This window comes from Tauraco erythrolophus, chromosome 2 (assembly GCF_009769465.1).
Source record: "Tauraco erythrolophus isolate bTauEry1 chromosome 2, bTauEry1.pri, whole genome shotgun sequence".
Lineage (NCBI taxonomy): Eukaryota > Metazoa > Chordata > Aves > Musophagiformes > Musophagidae > Tauraco > Tauraco erythrolophus.
Window position 1 is genome coordinate 121,691,937 of NC_141466.1, and position 21,018 is coordinate 121,712,954.

At 39.8% G+C, this 21,018-nt stretch overlaps 1 protein-coding gene across 10 annotated transcripts in view; it reads left to right on the forward strand.

Annotated features, from left to right (window-relative positions):
• The window catches only part of EHBP1 (EH domain binding protein 1), a 223,844-nt gene that overhangs the window by 165,054 nt on the left and 37,772 nt on the right, over positions 1–21,018 (forward strand). For 3 of the 10 annotated variants that reach the window (XM_086630928.1, XM_086630936.1, XM_086630892.1), the window contains 5 exons: positions 6,169–6,316; positions 13,136–13,252; positions 16,464–16,588; positions 19,251–19,389; positions 19,540–19,646. In XM_086630928.1, the coding sequence (XP_086487054.1) occupies positions 6,169–6,316; positions 13,136–13,252; positions 16,464–16,588; positions 19,251–19,389; positions 19,540–19,646 (636 nt within the window). Of the gene's footprint in view, positions 1–6,168; positions 6,317–13,135; positions 13,253–16,460; positions 16,589–19,247; positions 19,390–19,539; positions 19,647–21,018 lie in introns of all 10 variants that reach the window. The other 7 variants (XM_086630906.1, XM_086630913.1, XM_086630944.1 and 4 more) reach the window with 4 other exon arrangements.

Sequence of the window (21,018 nt, forward strand, 5' to 3'; positions counted from 1 at the left end):
CCCTGCAGCCCGCTCCGCTTTGTTCGGCTGGGAGTGAACCGGGAGCATTCCTCAGGAGGGCACGTCCTCCTCCCTCGGCACGGGGTTGCCCGCCCGAGAAGGAAGCTTCCCAGGATGGCAGTCTGAAAGATGCTGCTCTCTAGCTTACGCATCCCGTACACTTGCCAAAAGTCTTTGTTTCATAACGCCACTTTTTTTTTTTTTTTAAATTATAAAGTCAAGTTTACACAAGAGAAAATCCCTTAAGTGGAGCTCGACAAATGTTGACTCCTGCAATGAGTAAGCAGCTTCTTTAACTTCTGTCTGTAACTCAGCTGTGGAAAGGCACAGAAAATACTGTCTTTGGACTATTGATCTCAGATCGGACATTATGCCCCGTCTGGATGATGGCACTATTTCAGAATATTTCTCAGCCTGGACACTTGAGACCGTGTTTGTGGGTAATGCCAATAGCATTGACAATCATGGTGACAGGCGTAACAAGCTTCTGCATCCCGACACCGTAGGTGATTGTTGTCCGTAATTATACTTCCCAGATGAGGGAGAGCACCAACTTGCCTAAGCAGAGAAAATTCCAGGGAAGAAGTTAGCGGAGGGCTTTGTTGCTGCTTTTGGTTTAGATCGACTTCCTCGATGATCTTTCTTGGGAGCCCCGTCGGTAGGCAAGGCTGCCCTCGCATTGTTCGCCAGGAGAGCGCCTCGCTCTCGGTATCGGCGCAGGCGAGCGAGAAGAGGAGGAAAACAGAAAGTGTCTTTGGAATTAGATATTTCAGCCTGCCCTTAAAACTTGCCGTAGAGCCAAGTGTAGTGTGAAATAGAAATGCTCGCCTTGATCGTCGCGTAGATGTGCAGCTCCTAAAGGGTTAAACGGGTTAAATCTTATTTATCTGAATAGAACTGCGGGGCTGTTTTGCAGAATGCTCTAGCACAAATACCTATGGTTCACTTTGACGTTACAATTTTTTTGTTGGTTTCTTTACTTTAAATACTTGAACTGTTAGACCTTTTACTTTTTTCTCTGAGAAAGATGTATTTGTACCAGATTAGAAAAGCTAAACTGTTTCTTTACATTGAATAATCAGCCTGTCATGACAAATCTATCTCCTTCTGCATGAGTAGGTGCCAGTTTGACTAGCTTCTTTTAGGCTCACACTGGGTTTTAAGCTGGATCCATGTGCATGACTGGCAGTGCATTTGTTGGGCCAGATCTAAGGAGCCAGAGAGCGTTCAGCTCCTTTTTGCCTACAAAAGAGCAGCCAGACAACCAGCAAGAGGCCTTGGATGTAGCACAAGGTGATACTTACTTAGTCAGCCGTTCTTTTTTTCAAATATATTTTTTTTTTTTTCATTCAGTAAACTAAGAGTTTCTCAATTTCACAAGGACATGAGGAATTAAATTATCCACGGATTGTTTTTCTACAGCCAGCATTCTTCACACCAGAAATACTGTACCAAGTGAATCGCAGGTTTTCCAGAACAACACAGATTATATTTTTAAAAAAAAAGAAATAAAAATAAAAATTTACAAGCGAACATTTCTTTAAAAATAAATACCTCCTAGGTTTAAGGAGTTGTTTTCCGTTTTACAGCCACACAACCCCATTTTATTGTGAATTTTGGAGGCTTTTTTTTCCTCAAAGGAGATAGCTTTGTTAAGACATTGTTTGTGATTCTTCCAGTTTCAGACTTGGGGCTACTTTTGTTTTCATTCTGTCGTGTCTCATTAGTCCCTCAGTGCCATAGATTGTAAGCCAATAGCTGCTTCTTTATGACAAGTCATTTGATACTTTTTGTGATATACATTCATGGAAAAATATTTTCAAGCTACATGCAGTTTATTGGTGGTAAGGTAGCTGATGCAGACACCAGGGAGAAGGCAGAAAATATCCAAGATATTTATATCTGTCTTTGCTGACCACTTCCTATGACCTGATGAGCCACAGAAATCCAAAGCAAATGCACTTTTGTTTATGTCGAGTATTCCCTGCTTACCAATTCATATTTTCCTCACTACCTGTTCTGAACAGTAGTAGAGACTAAACATAAATGTGGTCCCCAGGGTGATCAAAGATTTAATCTGACCAGATGGGACAAACTTGAGAAAGATTTTGACTTTCCACTCTGTTTTGCAACAAGAAAGGCTGATCTTTTTTCTACCATCCTTTCTTTGTTAGAAAAGGCAGAGATCAGGCCATCCCCTGAGAAATGAGCAGGTGTGGCCATTTACAAGCATGTCTGGTTATATTATAAACCAACATAAGAAAAGTTTGAAATGGTTTGAAAAGATCTGCTAAACAGTTTTAATGTTTCATCCCAAATCCTATTTACTCAAACAAGAGCCGATCAAGGTCACAGTAAAATGCAGCCTGCCCAAACCTTTAAAGCTCGTGTAATTTTATTTTTTTATTATTTTTTATTCTGTCTTCTCCACTAACTGAATAGGTACATTTTGGTAATCCTCGCCTCTGGACAAGCACAGAAGTCTTTTTCTTTCTGAATGGCTAATAACAGAGCCGTTCTTCCTGTCTAATGATGAAAGAGATGGCAGTCAAGTTCTTTCTCTTAGATGTACTGTGCACTTGGGGCAGACCACGGACAATTTTGAAACCTACAGCTATGGGAATCGCTCCCCCTCATAGGTACAATTCTGGTTGAATTTTGTTGCTGTGGAGTATCACTAATTTACCAGTTTTTGGGTTTTTTTTTTTTCCCCCAGTCTATGGACACGGTAAAGAATTTTCTTTCTAGATGTCAAATAAATGCAGCTCACGGGATTATATTTTTTTATAGGGAGAGGATAATACGTTATCAGACTTCTGGTGTAAACTCAGTTTGAATCCTCCCAAAATTCTGCCGAAGGACAACTGAAAATCCCTGACAGATTTTTTTGAAAATGCGAGAAGATTGCAGAATTTTTAATGAGTTAAGGAGATGGGGTTTATGGTGGCTTTTTTTTTTTCTTTTCCCCCCTGCAGGATGCCACTGCTCCCAATATTTTACTGAGTTGATCAGCTCTCAGCTTCTGCTGCTGCCGAGCGACATCGCTCGCTGGGTAATGATCTCGGAAACTGCCCAGCCAGTGTTTCACATTTGAATTCACCTTCCCAAATCCACGGCATCATTTTTGGCCAAAGTAGTGTCAGTCATTGCCGTCTGCGGCAAGTACAAAAAGGACCCCCTAATGGCAGCCATTTTTATTTGTTTCTTAAGATCCAAAGGCTGCTGAAAGAACAATTGGATAAAGTTGAGGATTGGAGAAGCTTGATTTTCTTGTTCCAGTGAAATGAAACTCCCGTCCTTTTTTTTTTCTTCCCCTTCCCCTTAAAAGCTGGAGTCTGCTAGGGGGTTGTAGCTGTGTCAAAGCCGTTGGGATGCCACTGCTGATCACTTTAATTACTAGGACTAAGGAGGATAAAATTAAAAGTAGCACCATTGAAGCAGTGGAAGAAAGCTTGCCGAGATGTCGGTGAACTGTGAAATATAAAAATTGCATACCAATACATTTTTATAGGAGGGAAACAAGGAATTACATTACTTATTCTTGAAGAGTTTGTCCTTAAATGGTGAAGTTTTCCTCGCTGTGCATCCGCGTGGCAGATCTTTAGACCGTTACAAAGTAATTGGGGGGGAAAATAACGGAGCAAACTTTAATGTCTCTTTGACATGTCAGGTTTGTGTCAGGGGGTGAAAGATTTTCTTGAATTTTCTCGTCAACTGTACAGGAAAATATCGCCGTATATATGTTTGCATGGTCTCTCCTTGGTGCAGAGCTTCTCTTCATGTCTCTTTTTTTTTCCAGTATCAACGCTCATGCCTCTGTACCTCTCCCGAGCACTTTCCTTTCCAAAATCTAGGGGCTTAATTTGCTGTTTAATGATTGTTCTGTACCTCAAAACTTAATCTACCTGCTTTTTCTGTTCTCAGATTCATTGCTGCTTTCCACCAGTGTTTCCTCTGCCAAACTCTGTAACTGAAAGTTCAAATACCTGCATTGAATTTAAGCAAGAACTAGGCTGGTTTTTCCCTTATCCGCTGGTGATGATTGGCTTAATCAGCACAAACACAAGCAACAATAATCTGTGTTTGCTTGGAGATCCCCAGGATGTTAATGACTATGCTAATAATTCAGGATACAAGTTCTTTTTCAGGAGGAGGGGAGAAAAGGAGACGGGGAATCAGTGCTCAGTTTAGGGCATGTGTCATAAACACGTAACTGGCCTTACTTTAAACTACGTGAGCTATAGTAGATTAAATTGTTTGATGGTAAACCACATGGGAATTTAATACAAGTTTTGCACGTTCCTTCTTAAAACTCATTTAAATCAAACCCATGAGTTCCTATATCCCAGGAATTACGAATAGCAGAGATGTGAGCAATTTTATTTCATGTAAAATTCGGCGTAATTTATGTTACCGAATACTGCAGGTTGAAATAAAGTCGATTGCTGTATCAGTTGGCTGGCTGGAAATTAAATTAAATGGAGCTTTTATAGTGCATAGGAGCAGGGGGGAAGCTTTCCAGTTGTCTTTATAATACGTGCTTTACCAAACAAGTTTTTGATAGAACTGTTGCTCTGTGCCTTCTGGGAAGTTAAAGGGTGAGAAAGCAAACAAAGCCCTATGTGCCATCCCGCTGCCTTGCAGAGCCCAGGCAGAATTGTCTTTCCAGGGGAAGGACATTAGGAGAAAAGTAAATCAAGGCAATCTGATAGGGAATCAGGGTTCTGTCACTCAGAGACAAGATATTGTGCTGTGTCCATATACTTTGTTTACTGTAGGGTTTTATGAGTTGTAACCTGCCCATGCAAGCTGTTAATGAGGCTAAATCTCGCTGCTTGAGGATTGAATTACAGCACACCTCTGGGCTAATGGTTATAAACAGAAAGTCCCATTAGGGCTGCATTCTGATTCAGTCATTTGCATTTTTTCTATTGTGCCGAGAACAATGCTGAGTAAATAGCTACAAACAAACAATTTACATGGAAATGGGTAAAATGTACCTAATTAGTATTTTGCGCTTGTTTTATTAATGATTGCTTAAACTAAATAGCACTTAGCAGCAGCTCTCACCAGCGTGTGCAGGTGTGGGATGTTCAGTTTCTGGGTTGGTGGGAAGGCTGCCAGGACGGCTCTCCAAATTTAGGCAGTTTGTTATATTCCATTTAGTTCAGGTCAACTGCCTGTACCTGGGCTTTATCCTGTTCACTATGTCAATAAGACGAATTTATCGGCAGATTTGACTTAAAGCCAAACACTGACTTGGTTGCGCTTAGGAGCGTTACTAATACTGAAGGGAGGGAGAAAACTATCCTAACTTTGAAAAAAATTGTAAAGTGAAAACTGAAATTGTTTCTGTTATACTTTAATATATTCTTATGGATGTGTTGAAACACATCATCTTATACTAGATCTTTTAGTATGGTGGGCTAGTCTTTTCCAAAATGTCATGCTGTAGAACTTTGCTCATTTCTAGAACTGAAATGTTATTGTGCTTCCAAGATAGTTACGGGCTTTAGTGGGGCAACGTTTTCTGGGATAGTTCCCATGTGATTTTAATTCTTGACCAAAGCCCCACTAGGAGGGTGTTTTAAAGTGATGCAAAATCTTTTCTACTCTGGCATCTATTGTTCTTTCGTTAACTATCATTGGTTTATTTTTTTTAAAAGTATTTATCCATTGAAGTCTAAGGATTAGATGTTAAGATTAGATGTTACTTTAGACTTTGAAGTAAGCTTGGTGATTGGAGTAACCAGTAGCAACATCTGGCTTCTCATTTCAGGTCTATGAGAGAATGATACTCAAACAAGTAATTCAGTTTAGTAAAACCATTTTTGTAGCCATGGTAAAAGTTTTTGTAGTATTACTTTGAGACAAAAGTGTCTGAGAATTTTCATCAAGGTATTTTTATAGAACATCATTTATAAATGCTTTAAATTGCAAACAATTAGGTTTCTAATGCATTAATAATTTGGGGAATGCTTTAAAAAAAAATCTGGTTCATGGATGTCTTTAAAAATTGTGGTGTGACACCCAACTGATATCGAGCATCCTATTTATAATGTGGGCCAAGCACCATGCTGTAAACCAGTTACTATCATGATGATCAGATTGAGAATGAAATTGCATTTCTGTCAATTACTGAGTTGGCAACTGTTCAATATATCTTAGCAGCAAGATGAAGAGCGGCGTCGGCAGCTGAGAGAGAGAGCTCGTCAGCTAATAGCAGAAGCTCGATCTGGAGTGAAGATGTCAGAACTTCCTAGCTACAGTGAAATGGCTGCAGAAAAGTTAAAAGAAAGGTCAAAGGCATCTGGAGGTGAGCTGAAGAACCTTGTATCTTATTCCTATGGCAACCTAGAAACCAGAGATCTTTTTGGTCATCACTTTTATTCACACTTCAAAACATCGTTGTTCATCAGGTGCACATACCAAAAGACCTGGCTTGTAAATATGTTTCCTAAATCAGCGTTGTGTCACCTAATTTCCAACAATTAAAAGAAAAGCATATATGTGATTGAAAGAAAAAGACGTTACATGAACAAGTGGTTCATATTGGCTTATTAATTACAGATTTGTCATTACTCTCAGTTTTATAGAATTTTATGATTGTTGATTAAAATCTCTTCAATATATATTTTTATATAGAAGTGCAGACATAATTCTGGGGGAAAACAACATTAGAAATACTTGAGAAACTTTATTGTCTATTAAATAGGTTCAAAAGACTGCTTGGCAAAAGAATTTTAAAGGTGGCTCATGGGAGGTGAGGGCAACAACCTTTTGATTTTAATGGCAGTCTTTTGACATACCACTTGCCTTTACAGGTTTTGAGATGTAATATTGCTATAATGTTATTAAACTGACTTTGAAATGTCATTAAAATTCATATACCTGCCAGTGCTACGAGCTGGAGTAATGTAGTGTCACTCAAACTCAAACGGGTGCTGAGCACATGTTTCAGTACAGGCTTCTTGCTTTTTTAGTGTCTTCTGCATATTCTAAGGAGAAATTGTATTTCTCATACTAACATGTAATTGTAAGCCAAAGTGTCAGGAAAATCCAGCTTTACATTCAACAACAATATTTTTTTTCTTCTCTACGTGTATTTTATATGCATATATATTTAAATATAGCCTTATTGCACCCTAAACCCTACACCTCTGTTCCATTTAACACCAAAGAGAAAAGCAGTTAGTTGTACGTCTCCCTTTGGGTCAGGTCTTCAGTTTCCCTCTTTTCGCCCAGCACACCAAGCTTGCCAACATAACTCTCTTTTGTGATAAATAAGGAAATTACAGCCTTGATGGGAAGGGAGTAAGACAGATTGAGCAAAGTGGCACAGTACTTGTAAATTAAGTAGACTCTGGTGTACTTAATGGTGTACATCCCTCTTCACAATGTGTAACTCCCCATCCTATGTTATTTCATTACTTCCTCGTCACTGATTTATCACACCTTTACATAGCTGTTCCTGCCATCTCTCCCTTCCCAGTAAGGTATGCTTTCTGGGTGTATCCTGAGTGCTCAGCTGGATAGTAGTATACCCTGTTTTGTTGCAGTGACTCACATGTACTGTTGCTAAATATCCCAGTATGCCACTTTCTGGGATGTGGCCTTCCCTGTTCATGTTTTCCTCTGACTTTTGCCATGGCTCTTCCTGCCCTTTGTTCAGTTTATAAACAGTCTCAGAGGTAACTGTGCACTGTGCATATATATTTTTAAAAAAGTATTCATATGTATATATTGCATATGTGCACAGAGAGTTTCTGTGTTACTTACTAAAGGAGGAGACAGTATCAGTACTGATGACAACAGTTCATAAAGTTATCACCACTGTACCTGTTGGGTTTTATCCATTGTAACAATTTAACTGGTTTCTACTTTCACATGTGCTTTGAGTTATCGCCTTGGTTTATGTTTCCTACCTTCATTTTTCTTTGTTTATATAGTAGTTCGGCCAAACTATTTGAACTCCTCTTGGACTTCCACTTTTCATTCCTTCTCTCTTTTTATTCCTCTTTGCTCCTTTCATGTCAATGTACATTTTATAACACTTGTGCTTCTTCATCCTCAAAAAGTTTTCCTTATGGCACATCTTCCACATACTTCTGCCACACCGCTGGTAATGTCAGGTGCCACACCAGATCTCCACTCAAGAAATTCATTCATATAAAGTGGAGTATGTTATAGACAGTCTCCTTATTACAGCTGGATTCTGAATATTGCCCCTGACTGCATCTACATGTAGTAGGTTTTTTTCTGTGTATAGTCCTGTATTCCCTATACGATACCCAAGACAAGCTTATAGTAATATCTCATGTCTTCCAAACTCTCTTGTACATTATGCTTCATTAGTCTCTTCTTCTACATTGATTGCTACATTTTAATTTACAAAAAGGAATGTCCCTAACCGTTTTCCTCTCTCTCAATTCAGTTATTCCAGAAAAAAGTGACATTTCAGCTTTGGGATTTGGGAGTTTTTAAAGACTAACTTCTTGCTCACTATTGTAGGTGAAAATGTGATCTCTCTCTGTGTTTCTGTATGCTCATTAAGAGTTTCATGCTTTGGCACTGGTGCAACATTCTCTGTTAAAAGGCTTTATTTAATCATGGTCTGAAAAACTCAAATGCCTATGGCAAGTTGAAACTTTCCTGGATAAGCAGCATCCTTCGCTACGAAATCCAGTCTTTTTTCCTAGGTTATTTGGCATGTGAGACAGAAAATACTTCTTTCTGCCAACGGCCAGAGGGTTTGGGATGGCAGCTTCAAATTTATTACATGTCCTACTAGCTTCAGGCTGATAAGCGGATGCCTTGAGATGGGTCCAGGGACAGTATCGAGATAGGAATCCAAATATCCTCCCTTTTCCCAGCAGCAATGGGACAAAGGAATTGACATCTTATCTAGGTATTGTCCCTCTGCAGTGGGACACCCGTCTGCTCTTCTGGGATTTGGGTAGTGTGTTTTCTGTACTCTCTGGCACATCTCCATCCTTTATTTGAGATGGCGTCTTTGTGAGGATGTGGCTCAGATCTGGAGGTAGTGAGTAGGCAGCGGCGGGAGGGGACAATGGAGAGGACAGTAGGTAAGATAAGCATCGTGTAAAGAGGCTTTGGTGAAAAAAGTGCCAAACATAGGCAAAAACTGGGAAGAGAGAAGAGAATGAACACAAGAACAGCAACAGAAAAGAGAGATTAGAGGAGCATGGAGGGAAGAATGCAGGAGGTGCAGCATCCAATTGTTTTGGACAAAAAAAGTTTTCAAAATTTTTGGAATTAATAACAAAAGCTGGAAAGAAATACTGCAGTTAAAAAACTTACTAAGAGAGCCTGCTGGCATTTTCTTGGACTTGTGTGCTTAAAGTTTTCAGGGTACATTACAGATTTTACTTCTGAGGCAATGATTCGGAGAGCGTGTACGTGGTAGTTCAGGCTTACTCCTCATGCTTAGTCTCTGACTCATAAAACACTGTTAAATCCTCAATTTAAGATTTTTAACAGGCAGTATTTGTATCTGTTGGCAGTTACTGATGTACTTTCTTGTCCTGACATCTGGTTTCTTGTACACCGAACCAGTATTTTGACTCTGCATTTCTTCTGTTCCTCACCTTTGCTTCCTTTATTACTGTTGAGATACTCCTGTCACATCCTATAGCCTTAAAGTGAACTCTGTACCTGATAGTAAGTGAACTAAATATCTGAATATCCACAAGCTCGAAGGATTTCCCAGAGACAATCCTGGAGGCATCTTCCCTAAAGAGCAAGTACGTACAGCTCCACTGACAGCTTACATATGCTTCTCCCACTAATGTGATCCAACTCCCACCAATACTTTTACCTCTCTATGAAAATTTTCTTTTTAATTTTGTCTAGAAGTTGATGCAATCTGCTGCAACTCCTTCACATATGGACAAGCTTAAACCAAGTCAAGAGAATATCAAGTTTAACTACAAATTAAGCCTCAACTTAATCTAAATAGTAAGACATACGAGCTATAAAATGCCTGTGGATCTTTTCTCCACCAGTATTCTGACGTTTCCATTTGGTACCAAAAGATTCTTATTTCACTCTCTTCAGTCTAGACTGCAGTCCAGGCTGTGTAGGTAATGGTCACTGCTGCTTAGTTGTTGACTTAATCCTTTGCCTTTGATTTTGTTGGTTTCTTCCCAACATGGTAAAGCTTTGCTGTCTTTCTAGGATCCACATTTACATACTTTTCAAGGAAGCAGTTCTTTAGTACTCTTCTAACTACGTGCCCTGGTTCTAGACCAAGTCCTTTAAGTTTTTCACACTAGTAATTTGTTCTTTTCATAAAAGATATCTGTTATCTCTTCGTCATGTTGTTCCTTTTATCATTTATAATTGCAAAATCTTGTTGTAACATGCTCCCTAAACACATTTCCCTTATTAACACACTAGAAGAACATTGGACTGGAAAAAAAAAAAATAGAGTAGTTTAAAACTAGGAATCTGTAGATTTTGTAAGATATTTGAAAGTTTCTGAAATTATTAATAAATGCTTTTAATTGATTATTTTTTTAATAAAATGTAAATGTCCTAGTGATCACATTCGGGTGAAGCCTCCCAACTTTAGATTAAATACTAGGTCAGGTCATTATCTGACACTAGGAACTGATGTCTTCAACATTCCCGTCTCTTTTGTTACCTAAAATGATGGTGTCAAAGACAGTGCCTCTGATCTCGTCTCACTATATTAAATTAAAGAAAATCAAATAATCTAATATAAGCATTGCCTTAGTATGCAGCAGTCTTAAACCCTGTCATCTTGTTTAGATTGTTTTGACACATCTAGCATCCTGCTGGATGACTGGTAGTTGTGAGCTGACCTTGCAAGCTGACTTCTTTGGGTGCTTTGGAAAGTCATTGCCTGCCTCTAGGCTCAAGGTGGATTTGGTTTCCTTCTGCTATGGTGGTGTCTCTCTTTTTCTGTTCCACCTCTTCCAAATGTCCACGGCCCTTTGCTGCTGTTAGCCCAGTCGTGTTTTCAGTGTGCCACTGGTGAGCTCCAGGATGTGTTTGAGAGTATCATGGCCTGAGTGCCACTGAATTTGTATGACAACATCGCGAAGGATTTAAAATCATGTGAGAAGACTAGCTCCTCATTAGAGAAGAGAGAGATGCTTCGAAGAAATTCAAAACTTGAGAATTGTTAGTGTTGCTGCTTTACTGTTCTCCGTTTTCTCTTCAGTCTGCTTTTACCCCGACCCTTTCTCCACTTGATGGTGATCACACTGTTCCCTTCTGCTTTGTTCACCTACCTCTGTGTTACCTGAAATAACTAGAGTGCAGATCACAGGACCATCTGTATGAATTTAAGTGGGAACAGAAAGGATGTTGCAGAGAGTCCTGAGTGTTTCTGCCCTCCCAGTTGTACACCTGAAGCACCATCTGTCAGGTCTCCGGTCCGGTCGCAGATCCTGGTTTGGCTGGAGAGAGATGATGTTCTCCATCCATCTGGCTCAAGCTAGGGCAGTTTGGAAGAAAGCTGACTTTTCCAGGGACCATTGAGGATTAGTGGAGAGGAGCCCAGGGAAGTCATGGTGGTCAGTTGAAACAGAGGCGTTCTACTTCACAGACTGCTGCTCCATCATGCATGCAACAGATGTTGAATAAGACACTGAAATGGAAACTTCTTTACTCCTGTCTGTCACAGCAAAAGCCTTACCCTGAATCAGGAAAGGTAACTGTATGAGCTTCATGTCAGCACTGTGGGCCTGAAGTGCAAACTTCAGTTCTGGAGATGAGATTTAGTGTATTTCAAAGGCAGATGATGAGACATCAGCACCAATCCCAGTCCAAACTTCCCCAAATTTCTGATACTCAGGATTATAGCAACTTGGTACTATGTTTAGGATCCTTTTTGCTTATATGGCGTTTGAATGTACCAATGTCCTGTAGTTATAATTAGCAATTTTTCCTATTGTGAAGTGTTTTAAAGTTCCTTTAGTTACTCTATGTCGTCTTTCTCCAGACACACTCCAGCCTTCTCCTCTTTATCATTTTTACACGCATGCATGCATACATACGTAGGAAAATTGTTCATATAAGTCTGAACAAGTGCAGATAGCATTTGATATGAGACTTAAAAGTGAGTAAATGCAATGCCACTACATGCTTTGCAAGTACTAATCTAGCTTTTATGGACGTTAATTTCATTATATATTTGTATTGAAAATGTGAGTCAGGATTTTTTTCTGGGATCTGCTTCACAATTCAGCACTCGCTATTTGATCTTCCTCAGGTTACTTACTCTTTCTGTGCCATAATTTAGCTACATCATCATAATTGTAATTATAATAATCGCCTACTTCATAAAACATTATGGGACTCATTTACAAGTGATATTCATAAGCTGCTCTGAGAAACTCGGTAGAAATATCCCATAAAAATATAAAGTATAATTACAATTATTATTTTACTTAAAATGTATGTAGCTTACAAACAATGCTGATTCAAAGTGGTGCAGTAAGACAGCAATCCGTGAGTGTGCTCTTGCTACACCTGAGGTCAGCACTTGCTAAGCGCAATGTTCCAGGTGGTACCGTTCCTCCTTGTATGGGAAGTGGTAGGAGACCCTAACACCTAAGCAAGGCATGGTGGTCACTAGTCGGTGATATATTGTGCAAAGTAAGTGGCAAGTCTCGCCAGGCTGGGAACTCGGTACCTGGAGCTGCTGCCTTTCTTAAGAGACCACAGCTCCCGGGACCTTCTGCTGGCCAACCCCATCCAAACCTGCCATATGCCAGCTTCAGCACTCATTCTGCATTACAGAGAACTGGGAGCCTAGGGAAAATTATTTTGACTCCAGTTATAGGGAAAAGCACGTGTGCTTTTCAGAGTTAGCCAGAGATTCAGCACAGAGAACAGACACTGCTGAGGCCAGGCTCTACCTTTATTGTAGCAGGAGTTTCCAGCAGAGCCCCCTGTGTGTATATTGAATTGCATCAGTTTAAGGATAAATCCATGAGTGGGCAGAGTGAAATCTCCTTCTAGACTTATTTAATGATTTGCATTTTTATCATAACTCAGCTTGTTCTCTAAAGCATTCTTTTTTTATAGTGATGTGGTGCATGTGTTTAAGGAAATACTAACCTGATGCTGTATGTTCCTACAGATGAGGATGAGGATGATGATAATATTGAGATAGATACTAACGAGGAGGTTCCTGAATGCTCTGTTACTGGAGGTGGAGATGAGCTTACTAACCTAGAAAATGACCTTGATTCAACGGGTAATTTAAATAATGGCTATTTTGTGTATTTTGCATGACTAACACTCCATCATTTTATGAGTTCTGATGTGCTGCTTCTCTGTGTCATCCCTTTATTCCTTTGTGCCTTTTCAGGTCTTTTAAACCCTAATGCTGATTCTTTTTTAATATTTTACATTCATGTTTAGTTGAAATTTAAAATCAGCAACAAAATCATTTTTTTCAACAACGGCAGATTTAAATGTCCATTGGTGTTTGATGAGGAAGGGGACCCCAGCCAGATTTGTAAAGCAGAGCCATCTGAAGTCACCCTGTCTAGATTGTCCCAGCAAAGCAAGGTGGACAGGCCAGAGGGGAGCGAGCAATTGGATTGGTGACTACAGCTGCCACTCTCTGCACTGACATCCTGGTCCATCTGCTCAGTGAAGAGGAGCAAATATGTCTCTCTGTTTCCATGTAGGCTTGATATCCCTCCAGTTCCTTCCTGGGGACCGGCTCTTGCATTTATACCTTGTTGCTCCAGTGAGGGCATGGAGGTATAAATTTGAACAGAACTAGTCCTATTTACTTTACAAAGTACAAGTAATAGATTTTTAATAACACATTTTCAAAGCATTCATATTCTTGCAGAAATGCTTGTATAATCTTAGCACATGCTGGTCAAGTGATAATAAATCATTGTAGTGGTATTTTCCTCTTTCAAAAATTGTAATCGAGCAAAACTGGAGTTCAGGTTCCTCCATAGATGATAAATAAGTCAGGATCTTACAAGGGAGATGCTTATTTAAAAAGGCACTGGATCTTCAAAGGTGTGAAGGTAATTGCCCATCAGTAAGGGGCTCTTCTACTCACAGGGGGTTGCTGAAGGAGCTTGTTCTCCGTACAAGCCTGCCTGTTACCAGCGGCCCTGGGGATTGCCGAGGGCCTCTTTGTAGTGTGGTGTGCTGCTCTGCCAGGACGTTTTTTCTCCCTACAAGTTAGCTCAAGCCCGGGGAAGTGTGGCAAGCACAGGATAGCATCCGGATAAAGGCTGTGCAAAAGCAAACTTCTCACAGCATCCTCTGACTTGGTTCTGCCCATGCCAACTGGACCCAAGGTTGTAGCCCATAATACATTAAATGAAAAGACTTCATTTAGTGTTTACTCTTTGTAAATTAAACCGACAGTGATGTGTATATAGCACTTTCTTTCTAGTCTTTTTTGAATATGAAAGATTTGAGTCATGTCGTTGTTTTTTTTTTTTATTTGAGGATTTCCAAACACATAATAAAATATATTTAGTGTTTCCAGCATTTGAATTAAGCTGATTTAGAGCAGAATCCTGTTAAATAATTTTCCAGTAAATACCGGTTCATTTTAGGAGAAATAGAAAATCAGTAATGAATATTCCTGTCAGGTAGCTCCAGTGACTTATCAACATTTATTTTTGTGGGCCTTTTTTTCCTGAGAGATACCTTCTCAGGGATACAAACCCACTGCCCAATGCTTCATCTCCACCATGGGAAGATGTTCTGGAAAAAACCTGGAACATCATTTTGCAGTTCAGTCTGCACAGCAGCCAGAGGGACAAATGAGTAAGGAAGGGGATGGGCAATAATACAGAAAGCAGTCTAATGATGTGATAGAAATCAGTGTACACAGATTTCGGTGGGATTCTGCCAATTCATACCAGGTTCTAATGAAGGCTGAATCTCCTGGGAGCACCTAAACGCAAAACTGTAAGGGACATTTCACATTAGGGCTTGTTATGACTATCTTAATTAATTTGTCCCCTGCTGAATCTTAGTCCCTCCCATCTCTCCCAAGAAAACTCTTTTTTTACTTTTACTGCCAGTTGTTGGTTTTAAATATTGCATCTGTCTGTATTTGTCAGTACTGCTACCATATGCTGCTGTGAATCTATCTGATAAAATGTGAACCTCTTATATCATAGTTATTACATGATGTTTATGTATAAACCCACGAGAATGTGCATGTACTTACATGTGAGCCTCAATTAAGGGCACCCTGGCTGGGTGTGCCAGAGGAAAGGGAAACTATGCTTCGTCATAACCCAACCCAGCCTGTTGCTGCTGGAGGCAGGCATCGTTTGATTGCCAGCATGCCCAAAATATTTTGGCTAACACGAATCGGAGCGCTTCGAACCTTGGAAGGAGCTGTGCCGCAAAACAGTCGTGGCTCTGATTCCCACACCAGCTAGAAGTTACCAGCCCGCAGTGAAAAACTCAGGCTGCAGAAAAACTGCAGAAAAACATAGCAACTACTGTTTTCTTTGCGTTTGACCCAAGGGCCCAGATGTACGTGCATAATACACGCAGGTGATGCTGCATTCGCCCCGTTTCAGGGGCGATTTCTCGTGTGGTGCTGCATGTGGAGTATGTCTGGGGGCCTCTTCGCCAGTGTTGTTCTTCTTTCCTACCTAGGGTTAGCTCCACAGATCTACTCTGTGATTTGTTATTAACACCTTTCTCCTTATTATGTGTGTATGTGTAGGTAACTGTGTGTAGGTGTGTAACAAATTCAGATAGTCAACCGTCAAGTACAGAATGAGCATTATTGGGAGGTAAAATTCTCGACTCTTGTTTCTTTGGGCTCTGATCCAAGTTGCTAAAACTGATAAAAAAAATTGGGGCCTTCAGCACACTTTGAATCTGTCCCTTCAATGCAGTTACGAAGTGTTTTACGGCTCTCGTGGCTTCATATGTTCTATAAATCATAGTAAAATATTACTAGAAAGTTGTTTCTTTTGATACTGAAATTTTAACGTTAAGAAGCTGTGCCAAGGAGCCTTAGGATGAATTAGTACTTCATAAACTTGAAGGGTTATCAGTACTTAGAATATGTGATAAATTGTTATGTGTCATCATAAAATAAATGGCTCTTTAAGTGTGTTTTTATTCCGAAGTGTAGGTGTGTGCAGGTTGGGAGTAACTTAAAGTAAACATTGTCTGCTTTCTGTTTTTTTCATCTACTGTCTTCAAGCACGTTTACTTGTTCAGCTGAGTACTACATACATTTTTCTAACAGAACTTAGGTGCTATCTATGTATGTTACACAAATCTACGCTAATCTGAATCCCAAAAAAAGTAATTAGCCTTCTAGTTTTTGCTTTTCTAGTTTGAAATGATAGCAAAGTGAATGAAATCTACCTCTTAAATTGCTACATTGTTGTAGCGACTCTGCATTTAAATGCATCTCACTCTGTTGTATGTGGTATTTGCATATTTAGCAGAACAAAACAGTAAGTTGGTGGATTTGAAGCTGAAGAAGCTCCTAGAAGCTCAGCCACAGGTGGCAAATTCACTCTCCAGTGCTGCTCAGAAAGCTGTAACTGATAGCTCAGAGCAAGACATTAAGGTAAGTTTTGATTAATGCTTTTGTCTCAGTACCTGTGTGTTCCGATTTCGGGTTTGTACTTCGTGAGGAGGAAGATGATTTCTTATCAAATCCTTCACAGTAAGAAACGCAGAAAATCTTCATGGCAGTGTAGTTGCATAGTTTGCAATGCATTGGGTTTTTTCGTGTTGATTAATCAACGCATTTTCCTTTTTTTTAATTTTGATTTTGATACTTGTCACTGGCGTGACAGTAAGAGATATAAGAAGCATTTCTCAATTCTTATTGCTGAGGTTGTCACCTCAAGCAGAAATACAGCACGGGCTCCATCCTGCTGCTGGTGCAATCAGCAGCAAGACTCTCCCTGACTTTAACGGGAGCAGGATTGTAGTCTCAGTGACTTAGTCCCTCCCAAGGCTGATCTTCTGGTTTTTCTCCGTTAAAATTAAGCCGTGGCACACTTTAAAGGCATACATACTTGGGAGCTTGACAACGAGTGCTTCTGAGAAAAACAGACACGAGTACATAGTGCATGCAGTCGTTTTGTGTATTCTTGAAGTTCACCACTTCAGCATAAAGCGCACACCAATCCATTTTCATTTCATTTTCTTAATTAGACCCCTTGTATTCTTACTATTTTTTTTTTTTTAAATAGTCTCTGTATGTCATTAATATCCCTATGGCTCTGGGGCACTTCCAGTTGGGTATAACTTTTCACCCACCTGCAGTCTGGGGGGAAAGCACTGCTGACTGAAAGGATTTCCTTCCCCAGATACAGAGATGCTTTGAAGTCGCAAAACAATGACTTTCATTGCTTTTCCCTTACACTGTCGGTTCCTATAAATTGGTGATGAAAGTGTGTGGCAGCAGCAGAGGACTTTCGGTCTCTATCTTTGAACAAAAGGAAGCCTGGATCAAGTCTGATTTTTGCGTTCAATTTAGCTTTCTGCAGTGGATTTAATGCAAAATGAAGCTGGCCCAAGAATAATACAATGGATTGAAAAGGCTAACTGAATTAGTGGGCTTAGAGGAATACATTTGTAAAGTGGCAGAAGTCCCCAGTCATAAAAAGGTTTCTTAAAATGGGATTTACTGGCTAATCACACTGATATTTTAGCATGTTGCCAGGCCTAAAAAATTAGTCATGTTTGTTTATTTTGGTAAAGACTCTGGTTTAGGCTGTCAGATGGTTATTGTGTTAATAACAGGAAACCACCTTTTATTTAACCAGAATCATAACCATTTGATTATAGTGCTGCTGAAAAGTCATCCGGAGCATGTGAGCAATACTTTTTTAAGCTTAATTTGACAAATGACACATGCACTGCCTCTTAGGGTAATTTGGTATCACCTAACCTGACGAAAACGGTATTTCTCTTTATAAAAAGCTTCTGTGAAGGAGGAGTTGTTGGGTTTTTTTTTTTGAGGTACTCCCACAAAAGGTGCAACTTAACAGTTTATCTCTGTGTACGTCTTTCTAAGGAAGAGTTGGAAAGCGGCATTATAAGGAATATATGGTGTCCATCTGTTCTCATGGAGCTCTCGGCTTTGAGGTGGATTTGTTTTTTAATAAAATGCAGTTTACACGTTTCTAAATGAGGCATTCTGTGTTTGTGGAAAAGGATAAACTGTTACCTTCCCTTGGGGATTGTGTATCCCCGGCCTCCTTGAGGCTAGAGAATAGGCCATTGGAGAACTCCCTCATTACCGATTGTCTCAATGCAGAGGAAGGGCAAAGTCTTGGTAGCTTTTGATAACCAGTTTCAGCATTCAGCAGGCTTAGCTATTAGTCATGCATCTTAGCCTTTCCCTATTTACTTTCAAAACACTTAATAAAAATAATAAAAGATTAGGTATAAAATGAAATATTTGTTTGGTACACAGCACCTCGGTATCTGCAGTTTCCACACGCTGCGGTGGTTCAGTCTTCTGGGATATTTCGTGTTGATAGAACCATTTGAATTTGTTACCAGTATTAACATAGGAAGCCCTGGAAAAGATAATTGTAGTTTCCTTAGCTGTAAAGGGCTTACTTACAAATCTGGCTTTGGAAAGGTATAGCTGATGAAATGCAGTTCAGTGGGGTAGTATTATAATCCTACCTTTTAGCCTTCATCCAGCATTAGTGGTTTATCTCAATGGGCATAAAATTAGAAACTAGTTCTTCTTGTCATACAAGTCTGTGGGACTACAGAAAACGACAGATTTCTTTACCGGGCAGGGAGACAGGCTAAAGGCAACACGCTCTTAAAACGATACAGATCGTGTTCAGGGGTAGAGACGCCGCTACTTGGCAGCAGCACGCGCGGCGCTTGGCAAATCAAAGTTGCAAAGGAGTAATTTTTCGTTTAAAATCGGCATCGCTGGCAAATACCTCTCACAATTAATAGGTCTGGCTGGTAAGTAAGTAGAGAGTCCTGCAGGAGGGTGCCCACATAGCAAAAATCCAGTTGTTGCCACCGCACATTAAACAAACAAACAAAAAAAAAAGGAAAAGTTAATCGCTCTTGCCCTTTTTTTCCGCAGCTGGTACTTTTCATCCTATATAAACTGCAGCCCAAGTTGTGAAATCCTCTTCGCAAAAGCTGCGTCCTGTCTCCTCGCCGAAATGCACCTTTCCCGTTCCTGTCTTCCCGTTTGTAAACAAAAGAAACTGTTGTGTGACTGTTTTTTTCCCTAGCAGAATGGAACAGAGGAGCATCGTGCTGAGCGATTACAAAAAGCAGCAGAACGGTTTAGAAATCCCGTTGTGTTCGGCAAGGACTCTACCATCAGGAAAACTCAGCTCCAGTCTTTCAGTCAATACGTGGAGAGCAGACCAGGTAGGAGAAAATATAAAACCTGTTTTCCCATCTTATGATTTAATAATATTTAACAATAAATATATGAAAACCTGATAATGTAAGTCCACATTTCAATACATAAATATCAAGCTTTATAATAATTTTACATGTCTTTCCCCTTTTTTCAAGAGATGAAAAGGCAGAGATCAATACAGGAAGATACAAAGAGAGGAAATGAGGAGAAGGCTGCGATAACTGAGACTCAGAGGAAGCCATCAGAAGATGAAGTGCTTAATGTATATTAATTTTTTGTCTGGTTTCATGATTGCTGATAATTCCAAACTGTATGTGGAAATAGTGCCTTTATTTGTTAAAATGAGATGTTAGGTTTTTTTAGATGTCAATCTCCAGTGCATTCAAAGCAGAGTGAGAGGGGTGCACTGTTGAATTAGTCTGCAGTGTGGTGATAATTGTCAGATAAAAAAAATGAATTTTTCAGAGTTCCACAGCCCCAGCTTCCTTGAGACATTTCCATCAGGGCACTTCCCATAAAGAGATTCCAGTATTGATCTACCGGGAGGATTTTAATTATTACAATAGCAGATACCGCAGAGCTGCAGTTAAAGGGAAGAGTCACATGAGACCTGCTAGAATTTCTCAGCCAACCCATTTTGTTGGCTTGGGTTAATGGGTGTTCAACCTTTCCATTATCCAGATCAGCCGTGAATTACTAGCTGAATGATGTTTGCATTAATATAATATATATGGTAATTTCTTCACTTAATTAACGGGGAGGTTCAGCTCAGTAGGGGTATGGGCTGATCATGTGTAAAATTGATTTGTGAGGGAAATATTTGATAGACCGCAGGGAGAAAGCTGGTTTTGATGGACAGCTGCGGGACAGAAGCAAGAAGAACAAGTTTTAACCTGAATTTTTTTTGTCTGAAAACACAACACAGCCTTTGATGGTGGTCATTTCTTGCTCTCCACGATTTATCTAAACACATTTGTCGTTTTTGCTGAAGCAATCTAGAGCTGAGTAGTGATTTTGTACTGCTGTCATATCTACACCAAAACATCGAACTCTTTACGAGCCGGAGTTATTTTTAGCCCGGTTGTACTTTTGCAGAGCTGAAAAGGTCTGGCACAGTAAGTTCACATTATATATGCAGATGATACACATGAACTCTTGGGATATTTCAGCCTGACACAGCATTTCTTTTCATCTTCTAATAACAATTGTTAACAATTATGCATGCTGACATTAGGGAAGTTTTCATATTATTTTCAATTAATTATAGTTGATGAAAGGCAATATATTACACATCACCTCAACTCCCAGACTTTTTTTGGGGGGGGGGGGGCGGGGATGGACTACTTTCAGGGAATTTTGTTGTTTTTCTGGCTATACGACAGGTAGAAAAGGAGTTTCCATTAGAGCTGATCCTGTTGGCAGTTGTGTAGGAATAGGAGGACCAAATTAACAGGGGCATAATGTGCTTAAATTCAGATATGCCAAATTTCAAAGTTCTGTGTTCATTACTGGTCTTGGGAGGTCAGCCATGCCATTAGCCTTCACTTTGGACATGTCTTTATTTGAAATAATATGCTGATGTGATTATTATTATACCTGTTACCTGAATATGAAGCTGAATTTATGATTTCAGA